Source organism: Hyperolius riggenbachi, chromosome 2 (assembly GCF_040937935.1).
Source record: "Hyperolius riggenbachi isolate aHypRig1 chromosome 2, aHypRig1.pri, whole genome shotgun sequence".
NCBI lineage: Eukaryota > Metazoa > Chordata > Amphibia > Anura > Hyperoliidae > Hyperolius > Hyperolius riggenbachi.
In genome coordinates this window covers 68,545,812-68,565,131 of record NC_090647.1, presented here as the reverse complement: position 1 = coordinate 68,565,131, position 19,320 = coordinate 68,545,812, and the positions used below count along the sequence as shown (strand labels likewise).

The following is a 19,320-nucleotide window of genomic DNA, read 5'->3' as shown; positions in this document are numbered from 1 at the left end:
GTAAATTACTGAATAGTGAGGTAAATTACTGACTTGTAATGTAAATTACTGACTAGTGGGGTAAATTACTGACTTGTGAGAAAAATTGCTGACTAGTGAGGTAAATTACAGACTTGTAAGTTTAATTACTGACTTTTAATGTAAATTACTGACTAGTGGGGTAAATTACTGACTTGCGAGGTAAGTTACTGACTTGTGAAGTACATTTCTGACCAGTGAAGTAAATTACTAACAATTGAGGTAAATGACTGACTAATGAGATACATTGTGGGCTTGTGAGGCAAATCACAGACTTGTAATGTAAATTACTGACTAGTGGGGTAAATTAGTGACTTGTGAGGTAAATTACTGACAAGTGAGATACATTACTGACTTGTGAGGTAAATTACTGACTAATGAGATAGATTACAAGCTTGTGAGGAAAATCCTGACTTGTGAATTAAAGACTTGTGAGGTAAATATCTCATTAATGTCAATTCACATGCAGTAAAACAAGTGAGATGCTTAGTATTTTCCCTCCAGCCTGCATTCTATAATATTTTGTATTATACTCTATTTTCTATAGGTTTTTTTTATTTAGTCCTACCCTTTTCTATAGTCTACATTATATTCTATGCTATTCTAATATATTCTTTATATTCTATACAAATCTAGATCCCGTTACTCTGTTCTGTATTCTACATTAGGTACTGTTCTATAGTCTCTTCTTTATGCTGTAACATATTGTGCTGTGTTCTATATTCTGATGTATAGTCTCCATTCTGTTCTGTATTCTCTATTTTGAATGTTGTTGTATAATCTATTTTCCATCCTCTATTATAGTCTAGTCTGTGTTCTTCATTTTGTTCTGTATTCTACTCTTCATTCAATATTCTGTTCTGTTCTATATTCTTTTGCATATTAAATCCTACATAATATATTATAGTTGTTATTACCGTATATTCTGTAATAAGCTCTCTTCTCATATTCTGTACACTCCCTGTAGTTTACAGAAACAAATTGGCTGCACAGTAGTGGCATAGCCACTTCCAGTTTAGGAACACACTAATGGGTATAATGAGGGGAGCACTATAGTGAGGAAGGTAGTATAATGAGGTAGGCAGTATGGTGGAACGCTAATGGAATCACTATAATGAGAGAGTCACTAATGAAGGGAACTATACTGAGAGGGCACTGTTATGAGGGAGGCAATATAATGGCGCTCTAATGGGTACTATAATGAGGAAGGCGCTAATGGGGCACTACGATGAGGGGGCACTATAAAGAGGGAGGCATTACAAAGAAAACTCTAATAGGGGGCATTATAATGTGGCACCTGAGTTCAAGAAACAGAAACTGCCAACACTAATTGGAAACTGGATGTGGCCTATCCGCCCTCTGCCAGCGAAACAAAAGTGATTTATGTGAGGATAAAGCTGTATTTGTGAGATAAGAGTCTGGGCCTAACACTTAAAGGAAACATCCAAGCTGTAAAAAAACAAAGAAACTCCTCTTGGGCTTCCTCCAGCCCCTGGCAGTCATTCTGTGCCTTCGCCGCAGCTCCTTTCACTCCGGGTGTCCTGAGCTGAAGAAGCCGACCTCACCAGGTCAGCATCCGGGTCTGCTTCATGTGCGCTCCACGGCGAGGGGTCACGTGTTGTATGCAACGTCATCGGGTCTCTACTGCGCAAACGCAGAACTACTGTGCCTGCGCAGTAGAGACCCGATGATGTCACGTACACCACGTGACCCGCGCCGTGGAGCGCATATGAAGCTGACCTTCTTCAGCGCAGGACACCGGGAGTGAAAGGAGCTGCAGCGAGGGCACAGAACGACTGTCAGGGGCTGGAGGAAGCCCCAGGTAAGTGGAGTTTGTTTGTTTTTTTACAGCTTTAACCCCCTTGCCGTTACAATTCTGGCGGCAAGGGGGCCGCGCAGCACTTTTTTTTTATTTTTTTAAATCATGTAGCGAGCCGAGGGCTCGCTACATGGTAGCCGCTGACAAGCGGCATCCCCTTATCCACTCTGATCGCCTTCAGGATTTCCTGCTGGGCTTCCGGCATGGACGTCGGGACGTCAGAGGGAATCCCGATCCACCCCTCAGCGCTGCCTGGCACTGATTGGCCAGGCTGCGCAAGGGGTCTGGAGGGGGGGGGGGGGCGGCGCGTCGGGTAGCGGCGAATTGGCGGCGAGCGGCGGCGAGCGGAAACTGCACACAGCTAGCACAGTGCTAGCTGCGTGCAGGAAAAAAAATTTGTGAAAATCGGCCCAGCGGGGCCTGAGAAATCCTCCTACGCAGGTTACCCCGAGCTGAGCTCGGGATAACCGGCAAGGAGGTTAAAGAGACACTGAAGCAAAAAAAAAAAAAATGATATAATGAATTGGTTGTTTGTGTAGTGTGGATAATTACTAGAACATTAGTAGCAAAGAAAATATTCTCATATTTTTATTTTCAGTTAAATAGTTTTTTTTTATAACATTGCATCATTCTCTAATATTTGCAGTTTACAAACTATTCAGCATCCTAAACAATTTTACAGAGCAGGCTAGTGAACTTTTAAACTGTTCTCTGCAGAAAAACAAGCAATACAGTGACTGACACTTGAGATAACAAGCTTTATAAGACAGAGCACTCTGTGACTTTGAAAGTCGTGGAGCTCAATGACTCTTTTGCATAGATAAAAACTGTAGTTTCTGAACTCTCCCTGTACTGGAAACAATATTAGACTTATGTCTCTGCTCCTAAGGTTTTATTTTTTAGCTGTACTACACATACAAATCATCAATTTTTTTTTCGCTTCAGTGTCTGTTTAAAGAGGCACCATGGCGACACATAGAAGACCAATATCTTGGACAAATAAATCTCAGTTTATTCCATCAACAGTACACAGAATTTCTGACAAATGTTTCGAGGCCACTAAGGGTCCCCTTCTTCAGAGCATAATGTAGACTGGTACTGTTGACAAGATATTGGTGTACTTACAGAAACTGGACCAATTTATTACTGTGACCGGTTGTTTGGCTTGCCACCCAGGTAATGCACCTATAACATTAAAGTGAACCGAGCACCGTTTTTAGCACCCAAGGCATCTCAATAGCACCTGAAAAATGCATGCCAACAATATGTCTCATTATTAAAATAAACTTCAGTTTTATCTTATATTTTATATTCAAAATAGTTTTATTAGCCTACTTCAGCAGGCCTGCCCGTCCGTCCCGGGCTGCAGAGATTTCAGGAAGCTAATTGTTTTATTGTAGTCATTTCCTTTTCAATACAATACCTTTTCATTAACAGAGTGGGGTGGGTAATTAGGACAGTTTCTTCAAAGAGATTGTGTGTGTCAATGTGTCATGATAGCATCTCTGACTTGTATAAATAAGGACTGCGAGAAGGGGACATGTGAGAATATGGCAGCTTCTATGCTAGGAGAAATTCCAGTGTGAGAAAGGGTGCTTGGTTCACTTTAAAGGACATCTGAGGTGAAAATAAACTGATGAGAAAAACAATTGTATCTATCCTCAGTCTCCTAAAAATGACCTTTTTTTGAGATATCCCACAGTTTTATTTTATATTTAAATATAATTTTTAAGTTTTTACTGTTTTATTGTCTCTGCTCAATGACCCCTTCATTGAAGTATATCAGAGCTCAAATCTATGAATTATTGACCCTTTTTATCTCTTTCCTGCTCTCAGAAGCAATTTACTGACAGGAAAGTGTTTTATGGCTGTAATTACTTATCAGTGAGGGTTATGCTATAGTCTGACCCGGTCCGACCCGGTCCCAACCCAGGCAGAAACTGTCACTTAGATACCTGATGTTTAACTCTTTCAGTCAGAGAAAGAAAAAAAGGAACGCAGCCTAGTTATCTGTATGCTTGGCACTGTACATACACATGTCCATCTCATCATGTCACATGTCACCTCGGTTGTCATTTAAGGAAAGGTGCCCTAATACTGCTTTGTGAGTTCATTCTTTGTTTATCTTTTGAATGATTTCTCCTAAAGTAAAAAATAAGTGAGATGAGATCATTTGCACGATCATTCCCTTCTCTTCAAAACAGGAAACAATGTATGAATAATGATAATTGATCAGAGAGCTGAGAATAAGTCCCATTTGACAAGCAAGCATTGTTGCATTAAAAGGATTTATACAAATGACTGTAGTGCTTACCCCTGTCTGTATCGTACAGGAATACGTAATGGTTCCAGCCATAGTGATCCAGCAGACTTAGTAGAGCCCCTCTTAATGATGGTCTCAGCTGTAATACAAACTGACTTTCACCCTCCGTTGGGAAACTGGGTGTGATGAGGGATATGTGCAAAGCACTGCAGAATGAGGTCAGGGTGTGCACCGATCTCTTGTCATACAGCCCGAAGATGGCAAACACTCCTCTCGAATACTGAGAGCAAACTGCAAAGAGAGAAACAGAATAGCTTCATATACCATTGAAAACATCAATCACATTTGATTACATTAAATCATAATTTGTGTGGCACGGTGATATAGAGGATAGCACTCTCGCCTTTCAGCGCTGGTTCCCTAGGTGAAGTCCCAGCCAGGGCACTATCTGCACGGAGTTTGTATATCCTCCTCATGTCTGTGTGGGTTTACTCTGGGCACTCATGTTTCACCCCATATGCCCAAAACATACAGATAAAATAACCGGCTCTAAATTGGACCTTGACAAAGATGGACATAGGACTATGGTAGGGTTTACATTACAAGGCTCTCCGATGGCCATTTAGTGATAAGAATATATATATATATATATATATATATATATATATATATATATATATATACAGTGGCATGCGAAAGTTTGGGCAACCTTGTTAATCGTCATGATTTTCCTGTATAAATCGTTGGTTGTTATGATAAAAAATGTCAGTTAAATATATCATATAGGAGACACACTCAGTGATATTTCAGAAGTAACATTAAGTTTATTGGATTTACAGAAAGTGAGCAATAATTGTTTAAATAAAATTAGACAGGTGCATAAATGTGGGCACTGCAGTCATTTTATTGATTTCAAAAGCTTTAGAACTAATTATTGGAACTCAAATTGGCTTGGTAGCTCAGTGACCCCTGACCTACATACACATGTGAATCTAATTATGAGAACGAGTATTTAAGGGGATCAATTGTAAGTTTCCCTCCTCTTTTAATTCTCTCTGAAAGAGTAGCGACATGCGGGTCTCAAAACAACTCTCAAATGACCTGAAGACAAAGATTTTTATCCATCACGGTTTAGGGGAAGGATACAGAAGGCTGTCTCAGAGATTTCAGCTGTCTGTTTCCACAGTTAGGAAACATATTGAAGAAATGAAAGACCAAGACCAAGAAAAATCTCGGATAAACAGAAGCAACGAATGGTAAGAACAGTCAGTCAACCCACAAGCCAGCAACAAAGACCTACAACATCATCTTGCTGCAGATGGAGTCACTGTGCATTGTTCAACCATTCACACTTTACACAAGAAGATGCTGTATACGAGAGTGATGCAGAGGAAGCCTTTTCTCCACCCACAGCACAAACAGAGCCACTTGAGGTATACTAAGGCACATTTGGACAAGCCAGCTTCAATTTGGAACAAGGTGCTGTGGACTGATGAAACTAAAATTGCATAACAAGGGGAGTTATGTATAGAGGAAAAACAACACAGCATACCAAGAAAATAAAAATATGGCAGTGGTTCCATCACGCTGTGGGACTGTGTGGCCAGTGCAGGGACTGGGAATCTTGTCAAAGTTGAGGGACGCATGGATTCCATTCAGTATCAGCAGATACTGGAGACCGATGTCCTGGAATCAGTGAAAAAGCTGAAGCTGTGTCGGGGCTGGATATTTCAACAAGACAACGACCCTAAACACTGCTCAAAATCCACTAAGGCATTCATGCTGATGATCAAGTACAACATTCTGGAATGGCCATCTCAGTCCCCAGACCTCAATATAATTGAAAATCTCTGGTGTGAGTTAAAGAGAGCTGTCTGTACTCGGAAGCCATCAAACCTGAATGAACTAGAGATGTTTTGTAAAGAGAAATGGTCCAAAATACCTTCAACCAGAATCCAGACTCTCATTGGAACCTACAGGAAGCATTTATAGGCTGTAATTTCTGCAAAAGGAGGATCTACTAAATATTGATTTCATTTCTTTTTTGTGGTGCCCAAATTTATGCACCTGCCTAGTTTTGTTTAAACAATTATTGCACCTTTTCTGTAAATCCAATAAACTTCATTTCACTTCTCAAATATCACTGTGTGTGTCTCCTATATGATATATTTAACTGACATTTTTTTATTGTAACAACTAACAATTTATACAGGACAATCATGACAATTTACAAGGTTGCCCAAGCTTTCGTATCCCACTGTATATATATATATATATATATATATATATATATATATATATATATATATATATATATATATATACAGTATATACACAGTAAAAGTGCTGCAGAAGATGTTAGCACTGTATAAATAATAATATTGTATGTTTCGATATACAAGCAAATAATTAATGTAAAAGCCACAAACATATCGTCGGGACAGGTTAAAATTTTAAGTCCGCATATTGCTTATAGTTGCTTTATAAAAATCATATACTGTTTTTACATATATGCAATACTCAAATATTTCAAAATATTAGACATAGTAAAATGTGATAGATTAACTATGAATATTTCACCTTTCCCAGTTTTGACAGCAGGTGGAGCTCTGCTCCATTTTTTAAGTTGGCTAGTCTTCTTAATTGGCTTAATCAGGCAACTAATATATTGTACTATACACTGTGGTGATAATTAATCAAGGATTGTAAAATAAGTCACCGTCGCTAGTCGCTGCTGTCGCCAGGCGATTGCCGCAGCCAATCGCCGGCAACAGCTGTCGCCACAATTGTCGCTAGTCCGTTGTGTGTATGCGGACTAGCGACAGCAACTCCATATACAATGTATGGAGCTTACTGCGGGGGGACGAGCACGAACCTTCGGCGACAGCTTCCGCCAAATCTGTGTCCCTCTGTTCACCGTGTGTACGGCTGTTGCACTGAGGGACCTGGCGACGAGCTGTCGCTGCTTTTTTTAAATTTGTTAATGGCTCAAGCCACTGCTGTGGCTCATGTGTATGAGCCTTTAGAGCTGCTTTCCCACCCAGGAGCCATCACATGACCTCAACTACCTCCTCCATCTGTGCCCTCCTGTAGAATAGGGGGGGGGGCAGTTCTGCATACAGGTGCATAGAGTCCGCTCAGTGATCTGCGGGAGAAACAAGCTGATGCCCCCTCCTAGCTTCTCCCTGACTACCTCATGTGGGTTACGAATGCATAGGGGCAGCAGTCTGGACAGCTATATTGGAGATGCTATTCTCTCAGGCAAGCAGAATCGGACGCTGGAACAGGAAGACAGCTGTTTGCAAACCCAGGCGAGTATTAAAAAATGAATAATGCAAAAGTGGTTTATGAGCAATTCATAAATCTTACTGCCTTGTGAATTATGATTTATTCCACACAAAATGTAAAAACAAAAAAACACGCACACACAAGAGCGAAATATGAATTTAAACCTACTAATTAACAGTGTGTATGCTGCTTAGAAAGCTCATTTAAAAAAAAAAAAAATCAAGGTTATGTATTGCCATGGCTCCCCATTCACAGCAGGCCCAGAACCGACACCCATTCAGAGAATTTAGATTTGTACATAAATAACAAAAATAAATATTAAACTATTACAGCAAACACACAACAGAAAAAGACAGAAAACAAATACACACCAATTAATTGAAGCATAAATGTGACTTTTCTTGCTGTTTTCCAATAACAAAACAGCGGAGCCCGCCGCAACCCCCAGCTGAGAATAAAATGCCAAGGCCTATCTCATTTTAATTAGGAGGGACTATATTTGTATAACACGTTCCAATTAAAAAAGGAAATGTATAAATTATTTCTAATCTGTAATAAATAAAATATCGGACTGTGAGTTCTAATTAAAATGCTGAAGCGAAATAATAAGAGGAATAGATGTTTGGTACTCTGACATGCTACAAAGACCAGATAATAAAGGAAACACTTTAAAGTGGTCTGAAACTCTGAAATAACATTCAATAAAGATGTGTTTTCTACTTTGTATTATTCATACAGTTATCATATTTGCTTTTGTGCACAAGTAATATTGTCTGTCTACAAATTACATGTTTCCAAAGTGTAGTTTTTATTGCCCTGAAAACTGTCATTGCATTTTATTCCAACTGCTTTTTATTATATATTTAAATATTCTAATGAGTTGTTCTGAGCTCTGTGTGTGCCTAAAGCAGAGACAGCATCTCAGAAAGTGTTTTTTTTACATATTACAGACAAATGTATCAACATTGCAATGTAAACAAAGATACTGTTATCTCCAGTTTGGATGCGGATTTGAAGCTGAATAGCAGGACAAAGTGCTTTGTTTAACCATTTCAGTAATGTTCTGCTAAAAAAAAATGTCTGGGATAGTAGATTTAAAGCTGTGAGGAATCTTTTAGAGCAAAGTAGAAATGCTGACTTCCAGACCACTTTAAAGGACAACTGTAATGAGAGGGATAAGGAGGCTGCCATATTTATTTCCTTTTAAAGAATGCCTGGTAGCCCTGCTGGTCTATTTGGCTAAAGTAGTGTCTGAAAACACCAGGAACAAGCATGCAGCTAATCTTGTCAGATCTGGCAATAATGTCAGAAACACTTGATCTGCTGCATGCTTGTTCAGGGTCTATGGCTAAAAGTATTATAGGCAGGGGATCAGCAGGAAAGCCAGGCAACTGGCATTGCTTAGAATAAATTAAATATGTCATTCCCCATATACCTCTCACTTCAGTTTTCCTTTAAAGAAGAACCTTTAACGACTTTTAGTAGAATAGAGTAAATTATTTAGGATACCCGCTTTTCCGAACTGTTAAATATCGCCCCTTCTCTCCGAGCATTCTGGGAGACCAGAGATCTTTTTCAATAGCCAGGTCTCTTTCACACCCTATTTCGTGCACGCGTTATGACCTATTTCGTGCACGCATGACGTCGGGAGGTTGCAGTGCGATGCTGATCAGCGACAGTAGTTCTAATTTACTCAATGGGAAAACGCAGCCGCTGGACATTACAAAGCTCCCAGGTGCGTTACAACATAACACTCTGGAACGCTTTGTCTAATGTGAAAGTTAACATGAAAGTCAATAGACTTTCATGTTACCTTTCTAACCGCATCCTAGGAGCGATCACTCAAAACGCACGGATCCGCTTCTAGTGTAAATGAGCCCTTAGCGCTCTCAGTAAATGAACATTTTGCATAGATCAGCTGACAAGACTAAAGATGTTGCCATCTATGATACATTCCAGAAGGTAAATCAGGCAGAGGAAAGAGTTTACAATGGGCAAACACTGACTAAATCATTTTTAAGTGAATATGGTAGAAATAAAAAAATAAGCAATTTTATTCATTATGCTATTTTGATTACTTTGACACAACATTAAATAAAAATATGTTTTCCTACTTTTTATTACCCATACAGTTACCATATTTTCTTTTCTGCACAAGTAATATTGTCCGTTTACAAACTTACAAGTTCCCAAAGTACAGTTTATCTGCTCTGAAAGCTGCTATTGCATTTTATAGCTGCTGTATTTATATATTAAAATTTATCTAGTGATCACTTTCCGGCTTTCTGCTTCTCCCTGCATTTCCTGATTTGCAGTTGTCAGTCTAACTGACAAAATAGTGTGCAAGTGAGTAGGGAGATTGGCTGGTATCTAAAGGTGCGTACACACATGCGACTATAGTTGTTGGAAACGATCTTTCCCCGATCATTCCAAACGACGATCGTTAGAAAAAAGGCACAAACGATCATTAACTCCAACGACCAACGACTGATCTCGTTGGAAAAGAAGGATCCGCCCTGGCGGATTTTTTGTAACGACCATCGTTACAAACAGTACTGTGTGTACAGCGATCGTGCCAAAACGATCGATACAAAACATTAGGGCATGCGCAAACACTATTTGTATCTTGTAGTAGTAGCATGTATTGTGACTACTGTAAAAAGGCTGAAACTGTAGTAAAATATATGTGTTATGTATTTGTATATTTTGATAATATGTCTATCTGTGTCTCTGTCTCTCTCTATATAAATATATATAAATATACAGTATATACATAGATATTTAATTTGGTTATGTTCTTATATTTTTTTTTATAATATATGTATATAGAGAGATATGTATGTTTGTGATGAAAGTAGTAATAGAGAATGTATTTGTATTAACTAAAAGTGTAGTTGGTGTATCATGATATGTCATTTATGAATATAGATTGTAATATAGAATCAGGACAACAGTTATGTCATAGCACTGGTAACGCCAACAGAACAACGAAAAAGCACCCACACCAAATGCAGCAGCATTTTTTTTATGATTCAAAGCCTTTTATAAGGTACCTTCTATGTCACTTCCTGAAATCTACTGAAAGATCGTTCGCTTGATGACAAAACTTCCTTTTTTCTATTGGCCATTAATTTTAACGTTTCTTTCATTTCTTTCACACGACAACATCGTTACCAGTATGTGGATTTCCATGTCATTTCCTTATCGTTCGTTCACAAATGATCCACATCGTTAACATGTTTTTGCTTTCTTTCCACGACCATTTAATTGTTCCTTATTAAACAATCGTTCGTCGTTCTGTACAAACGATCGTTGTTGTATGTGTGTACGTAGCTTTATTGTTTTGGCAAGAAATGCTTAGTTAGACTTTAAAAGCAGAACTTTAGATACACTGTTTCACTTACCTGGGGCTTCTGCAAGCCCCCAGCAGCCGTCCTGTCCAGCGCCGGTCCTCCAAAAGCCTCCGTTCTCCCACCGCCGCTCCGTTCCTTGACTTGTAAGTCGAGGCCAGCGCAGCCCTGCCATGCATATCTTTTCTTTGCGTTCCCCGATGCAATAGCTCTATTGCAGACTGGAACGCGAAGAAAGGATACGTGTGGCTAGAGCCACGCAGGTGCAGTGGCCCGGCGGCAAAACCAAAAGTAGCTGGCGGTGGGAGATCGGAGGCTCGTGGAGGACCGTCGCGGGACAGGATGGCTGCTGGGGGCTTGCAGAAGCCCCAGCTAAGTGAAATAGTGTGTTTAAAATGTATCTACAGTTCCACTTTAACTGCTTACTTTTTTGCAGGAGTGATCCTTTAAGAAGGCAAATTCATATTTAGTATGAAAAGCCTAGATGTAATCCAAATTCGCTAATCATTTTCACGGCACAACGTATTCAGTAAATATCAAAATGTATTTTTCTTTTTTAACTACTGGATTTATAAAGACGTGCCCAATATGCTTTACCTCTGTCCTGGTGATATAAATAGAGAGTGGAAAACATAAGGAAGAAGACACTGATTGAAGAAACACTGGCCGCATATTGCCTTTGTAGTGGTGTCTGTTTTGATAAATAATTCCTTATAGGATGCCTCTGAAAAGGTTGCACACATTGGAGGAATCTTCTAACCGCTGTCTAGAGATACTCTGACATCTGCTACCGACCGTCACCTTACTGAGTGGGGCTGATCTGTCAAGGGCCCCCTCTGACAGCAGGAATAACGGCAAATGTTTAGCCGCTGCCTCGTTTCCTCCAGAGGAACTGAGAGAAATACAGGTGCGCACTTTGCTTCAAGGTTCTTTAAAGCACAAGCTGCTGCTCAGAAGAAATCACACATAACGGCCTCATTCTCCGCCACAAGCACCCATACAATTATCATAAATGGGTGGAAAATGGCGTACCTGCAGGCATGCGCAGATACTTTTTGCAGCAAATAAGGTAAAAACTTCTACTAAACACCATTGCCTCGGTTATCTTTTAAAGCATTAAATATGGAGAAAAAACCCAGCATGAGAACCTTATCCCCACTGTGAAACGTGGTGGTGGGTTTGTTCTGGTTTGGTTATGTGGTATAACAACAGAGGCGCCAAGTAGAGTAAAATTAGTTAAAATTGTTAAAAAGGGGCAAGTGGGTGGACTCACCTCCCTTCTGAAAAAATGGCCAGACAACGGGCAGGTTACTTCAAGTTTAAAGTAACATTTATTATGAGCTCCAAAAGTGTAACGCATTTCACGAGTAACAGTCCCGCTTCTTCAGGCAAACCATTTTTGGAGGGAGCAAAGTCGGGTCAAGAGCCAGATATAGCGCCTCTGTCTTGTTTAGTCCACCCTTGGTGGAGGGGTGTATCCCCATTTCCTTCTATCTACAGAGAGCGACTTCTTAACCCTGAGCGGGGTCAGGTTACAATTCTCCCCGCCTGCTTATCCAGGTGACCCGTCCTTGTGAGTATAACCATTGTGTGTGTTTGCATCAGACATCACCTCATTAACATACTACACCATATTGGGCTCTCGGTTCTCCCCCTTTCTTTCAAGCTTGTTCTGGTTTGGGCCTGTTTGGCTGCAATGGCAAACATTCTGGAATGGTCGTGACTTTACTCCATGTGAAATGTTGTGGAAAGACTCAAAGTGAGTAGTCCATGTGAGGAAGCCCACCAACATCCAAGAGCTGAAGTCAATATGCAGGACTGTACAACAGTGCCCACAAGTGTTTAGGGGAAAATACTGCTATAGAAAGGGGCCACACCAAATATCAAGATCACAATTTTTACTTGTATTAATAATTTACTAGTAAAAAAATAATAATTTACATGCAGATATGTTATTTGATCTTTTTTTCCTCCCCAATAAACATATGCACAGAGATGCAGAGTACCCAGTAACCTCAGGGTGACCCAGAACCATTAGGAGATTATAGGGGATTAAAATAGATCAAAAAGTCCTTTTTCTAAAAAAAATTACATAAATAAATACTACCGTATATACTCGAATACAAGTCGACCTCGTGTATAAGTCAATTCCAATATTACACCTTCTTTAGCTGGAATTTTTTATAGCCTCAAGTATAAGTCTACTCAGTAAAGTTAATGGCTGCACTTGGGGATCAGTAGGGGTTAATGACTGCACTGCATAAAGTATTGCAGCCATTAACCCCTCCATTCACTCCCTTTTATGCAGCCCAGTATTTCCCGCCTGCTCCTTTCCTTTTAATTGTTGTGGTCAGGACTTTCAGGTCTGTGTCTTCTTGGCATTTCCTTTCCTTAAAGGGAACCTTAACTGCCGTGGAAAAATAAATTCACTTACCTGGGGGCTTTCCCAAGCCTCCTGCAGCCATCCTGTGCAGTAAAGCGCGTCCGCATGACGCCAAACGCGTCATGCGCATGACGCCAAACGCGTCATGCGGACGCGCTTTACTGCAGTTTACGACGAGGAATGCGGAAGTGGCCCGAGGACGGCGGAGGGAGACCGGAGGGCACCGAAGGACCGGCGCGGGCACAGGACGGCTGCAGGAGGCTTGGGAAAGCCCCCAGGTAAGTGAATTTATTTTTCCACGGCAGTTAAGGTTCCCTTTAAAGTGTCACTTAGCACAGGGTAAATTGCTGCAAATGGGAATGTCACTAATATTTTTTTTTTTTTTTTGCTTAAGCGCAATTTTCAAAACAATGTTCAGTTTTTCAAAACACTTCACACAATTTACACAACACCACACACAAGTAGCATAACACCTCAGATTATTTGCAAAATGGACCACATTAGTCAAAACTACAATTTCTAACAAAAAAGACCCAAACATTTTCTTGTCATAAAGATAAACATGTCATCATATGGTCAGATTCTGTTTGAATCAGTTAAACACTCCAGTTCTTAACCTAAAACACTGTTAGGATTTCCACAGAGAAAGTGTAAAAATAAATTCTCCAACACTACATGGGCCAAATATATATTTCTTTTCATTTATTCAAATCAGTCAATACATCATATCTCCGCCTAGCTGGTGCTCCTTGAGTGTTAGGTTCTGCAAATTGTGTTAATTTTAGCATGTAATCAATCCAAAAAAACGGTAGTACACACGTAACTCAATGTGCTCAGTGTTGCCCGTGACTCGTGTATAAGTCCACCCCTATAGTTTAGAATCAGACCTACATTTCTAGACTTATAGTCAAGTATATACAATAAATATAATTTTGCCTTCAGAAAACAGAAGGTATTTGTGATAATTCAGCTATAAGTGTGCAAGTGTGGTTTCCCATGCAGCATTTCTCCCAAATATGCAGATCATCTATTTATGCCCCTGAAAGCAATGCTGCCCATCCAGAACTGCTGGTGTATAGCGAGCCTGTAGCTAATACATTTTACAGAGCCAGATATAATAATTTTTGTTTAACCTGTTTAAAGGGACCCTGAGTAATATAAGCCCCCTCCCCCCCCCCCACCGAAATTTGGACTTAACTGGGGCTTCCTCCAGCCCCTGTGGCCTGCGAGGTCCCCTGGCATCCTCTTCTGCTTTTCCCTGGTTCCGCAGGTGGCTCCGGTACTCGGAAACTTTGGGTGAAATCACGTGTGCGCCCCCACCGCGAGCCAATTGCATCATCACATTCGTCACCGTGTCCTGCGCATGCGCGGTTCAGTCTTTAGAGAACTGCGCATGCACAGGACACTTACAGTGACCGGCGTGACGATGCAACAGCACGCAGTGGGGGTGACTTCACCCGAAATCACCAATTACCAGAGCCGCCTGCAGGACCAAGGAAGAGCAGAAGAGGATGCCGCGGGACCTTGCAGGCTACGCGGGGCTATAGGAATCCCCAGGTAAGTCCTGATTTCGGGTCCCTGGTCAGGGTCCCTTTCACTAGGCTTTCTTCATCTACTTTCAGGCCTGGTTCCCATTGCGTTCTGTTCACGTGTCCGTCCGCGTTAGGCGGTTTTTGACGCATTTTTTTTCCGATTCCCGGCGCTTAGGTGGGCGATTCGTTTTTGTGCTTAGCGGTTCTCTAAGCGTTTTTTCCCAGCGGTTTTGTAATTCACTCCCTGCCGCAAGTCAGAAAGTGAACTCTTTGACCCGGGAAAAGAATAAATACAGTGTATTTATTCTTAAAAATGCGAGTGCAATCGCTTTATTGCGCGTATTTGTACGCGGTCGCCGATTTTCCTACACCTTCCATTGAGGCGGAAACGCCCTGAATAGGCCTGAGCTCTCGGATTACGAATTTTCGAGTTTGCCATTGGAATTTGGCAGTTCCGAGTAAGCACTCAAAACTTGAAAATTCGGCAATTCTGAGTACCGAAATCGCGTTTACATTGAAGTCAATAGTTCTAAATTCCGTGGTTAATTGTGAAGCCCCCTTACATGCTATCATCACCAAATTTGGCATGTATATTAACCCTCCTGGCGGTCTATTAGAAACCGCCAGGGGGCAGTACAGCACTATTTTTTTTCTTTAAATCATGTAGCTCGCTACATGATAGCCGCTGTACAGCAGCATCCCCCCGCCCGCTTCGATCGCCTCCGGCGATCTTTGATCAGGAAATGCCGTTCAAAGAACGGGATTTCCTGAAGGGCTTCCCCTGAGGATACTGGCGTGGGCGTGCGCAAGGTAAGTATCCCTGGTTAATTTAGAGTAATAAAGGACTTTTTTAGTTGTCGTGTTTTTATTTCTTTTTTTTAACTCTCTGCTAAAACGGGTAAGGGGTACCGTGTACCCCTATACTCATTTCTCCTGGGGAGGGGGCGGCTTCCTGAGTCTGCTTGTTAAAGGGGACCCCCGGATGGCACCATGAACCCCCCAGGACGTCGGCGGCCCCCACCTCCTCCTGGGGCACCGGAGGTGGGGAAGAGCCCCTTGTCCATGGATTGGACAAGGGCTCCGGGGTGGGGGGAGACTCTGCCGCCTCTCTCCCCCAGGGCCCCCCATACCATGGACCATGCGGGCTGGTATAGCTCAGGGTGCGAAGCCCCACGTGGCCAGGACTCTACATTCTGGCTATCCCAGCCTGCATGGGAGACAAGAGGGTAAGGAGGCTTGCGAGGGGGGACCCCACGCTGTCTGTTTTCATGAAATGTAAACAATATCTATGCAGAACACGGAATGCAGTAACCTGTACTGAAGCACTGTCATTTTACATAGTTTAAAAACCATTTTTTCTATGAAACTTTGAAATCGATTTGCTCAAAAACTATACGGTCTATTCACAATTTTTTTTTACCATGTTCCTACTCATCTGCTTAAAGAGACACTGAAGCGAAAAAAAAATATGATATAATGAATTGGTTGTGTACTATGAATAATTACTAGAAGATTAGCAGCAAAGAAAATATTCTCATACTTTTATTTTCAGGTATATAGTGTTTTTTCTAACATTGCATCATTCTTTACTATGTGCAGATTACACAACACTAAGCTTTCAAAATGAGTCTTTCAGAGCAGTCTGTGAAGTAATGACTTCTCCTCTAGCAGATAAAAAGAAAACAGTTCACTTACAGTTGAGATAATAAAAGTCAGATAACAGCCCTCTCCACGACTAACTTAGTCGTAGAGATTAATGGCTTTTTTGCATAGAGATAACAACTGGAGTTTCTCAACTCTTCCTGTACTGGAAACAATTAGACTGATGTATCTGATCTTAATGTTTTATTTCTTAGCTGTACTACACATACAAATCATAATATCATAATTTTTTTTTCGCTTCAGTGTCTCTTTAATATACATGCCAAATTTGGTGATGATAGCATGTAAGGGAGCTTTACAATTAACCGCAGAAGTTGGCACTATTGACTTCAATAGAAATGCACTCGGAACACGAAAATTCGGAACACGAAATTCGGTTTTCGCATGCGGTACACGGAATTTCGACTAAATCGGAATTCAGCTGTTCCGATCAGCCCTAGCCCTGAATATGGTCCACGCACCTCTTTGCTAGCCGTACAGCGCATGCCCCGCGCTGATATGAACCTTCTCATAGACATTCATTGTCCACGCGGTCGGGTGGCGTTTTTAAAAACCGCACGTGGCAGAAAAAAGACGAAAACACAAGCAGTGTGAACAAGCCCTTACAAAAAGTTTGAAAATCAGATGCTGTTTTGGTCACATTTATAAAAAAATAGACACACACACAAAGCATGAGAGACAGGGACATACTGTATATTTATGTCTAGTTTTCTAGCTCTGTAAATTCTCACCTTGCAGAGAAATGAGCTTCTACTTTTCACCTAGAAAACTCAGATGACTCCTCGCTCTTCTGTTTACGCAACCCAGTCATGTAACTCACATCTCTTTATCATTTGCCCTGAAGTAACACCTGAAAGCAACCCAGTTTTTCCTGAGCCTAGTACATCTGGTGTAATACTTCATACTGCACTGTGCCCAGCAGGGAAACACACTTCTGATGAACGGCCCCACTGCACAACATGCTGCTGGATACAGTTATAGGAAAGTCACAGTCTACCAATGATTTATCCACTGAGAGACATCTACAGAAGCTAAATCGTTAAGTGGACCTCCGCTGTAAATTTCAAAGTGAAAAAGCGTAAGAATGACCCTTAGGCCCCTTTCACACTGTTGTCGTGTTGGCCTGTTTTTACCACAGGCCGACGCTACACCAGTAAAAGTCTATGAGACCTTTCACACCAGCGCAGTGCAGGGGAAGTGATGTAATCGCCACGACCTTGACGCAAGTGCATACCTACGTTACCGGTCGACTTGTGCGGCAACATGTGGTGGACCGGAAGTCATGTAAGTCTATGGCTACGCATATATTTTGTAAAATTTGCGTGGTAGCGTTGCGGCGGGCATGTGCGGAAGCATATTTTGTCAATACACATTTGCTGCAATACATTTCTTTGGCCACAGGAAGTGAGTGATAGAGAGCCTCGCTTCTAGCTTGGCCTGATGCCAGACGAGGATTACAGCGGAATTCCCTGAGAATTGGCGTAGTGGTGTTGCAATGCAACCTTCGCATCCCACTGCAGAGAAAACGCCGGTTAGCAGTGTAAAAACAGCTTAACTATGTTCACCCTCTTTTTTTTTACCCAATGCACCAACGGCTGACTAATTCATTATGCAGCACAGAAGCGCTGTGGCCAGTGGCGTAGCAATAGGGGGTGCAGAGTTTGACCGCATCGGGGCCCTTGGGCCAGAGGGGCCCTACCTCGACCACAGTATTAGCTATTTATTGGTCTTGTGCTGGTAATATTCACAAAGATGCTTTGAATAGTGGTAATCATTAACAAACTGATCCCCATCTCCTTCTTATACCTCTGATACTGTGGTTGTCCTCGGCAGGTTTTAGTGTACCGTATCAATAGTTATGTATAGAGTGTGAGTAAAACTTGCACAGGGGCCCATAGCTCCTTAGCTATGCCACTGGCTGTGGCAGTTCTGTTCTGAAATGGCTGGTACTGCGCGACTTCTCTCTTCACCTCTCCCCGGTGTGACAGGCTCAGTGGCACAGGTAGAAGCAGAGTACCTCTCAGGCCACACTATGAGGCACCGCCCATCCACAGGTAACACAATCTCTAAGCAGTCTTTGTAAAGGCAGAAAACTGCCATGGCAGTTTTTCATGAAGGGGGTGTGGCTAACCAATAAATCCTGGCTTTTACTGCACACGTTGTCAGTTTTAGGACATTTTCTCCTGCTCCTCTATAATAACTTCTGCTGTCTGTGCTGATACTGTGGGTTTTGTTTTGTTCCGTATTTAAGAATAATAATTTAGCAAAAATGTAGTTCTTAAAACACACACACTCTCCACGTTTTTAAAATAAATAAATAAATAAAGACCAAGAAAGAAGCCTAAAGGTGGCCACACACCATACAACTAAAAGATCCAATTTTACACCAATGCTATAAATACTATCGCTTGTCCCAAAAAAATCAAAAGCTTTTTGATTTTCTTTCGAGAAATCCAATCGAATTTCCCCTTTTTTTTAGATTGGATATGCTGAAAAATTCAGATCAACTTTATCATGAATTGTATGTTGTGTGATGGTTTGTGAAATTGTATTCAACCAGAAAAACGTATGTAACTATTCAGTACATTTTTCTCTCGATTTTTTCTGACCAATTTTTTCTGAGTTTACGATCTTTTATCCCAAAATTGCGGCAATCTCAAAAATACGTGTGCGGTACCTCGAAGGATTCTAATATCAATTGGAAATTGGATCAGAAAGCTCAAATCTAATCAAAATGTGTAATGTGTGGCCACCTTAAGGGCAAGTGTATTTCCCACCTGGCTGTGAGTGGACTATGGATTTATTATTTATTATAACTTGTATTGTTTTTTTTTTAAGAGACTCTGTAACAAAATGTTGAGCCTTATTTCTTCTATCCTATAAGTTCCTATAGCTGTTCGAATGTGCTCTGTCTTACTGCAGCCTTTCCTAGTTGCACAGTGGCTGAGTTATCTCTGTTATATGATCTAATCTTCTCTCCTCTGTCGGGTCTGTCGGGCTCAGGC

The 19,320-nt window shown here is 41.2% G+C and overlaps 1 protein-coding gene across 7 annotated transcripts in view; it reads right to left on the bottom strand.

The window, feature by feature from the left end:
- The window catches only part of GRIA4 (glutamate ionotropic receptor AMPA type subunit 4), a 516,232-nt gene that overhangs the window by 389,481 nt on the left and 107,431 nt on the right, over positions 1-19,320 (bottom strand). For all 7 annotated transcript variants that reach the window (XM_068266875.1, XM_068266874.1, XM_068266873.1 and 4 more), the window contains exon 3: positions 4,152-4,391. In XM_068266875.1, coding sequence (XP_068122976.1) covers positions 4,152-4,391 — 240 coding nt within the window. The remainder of the gene's footprint in view (positions 1-4,151; positions 4,392-19,320) is intronic.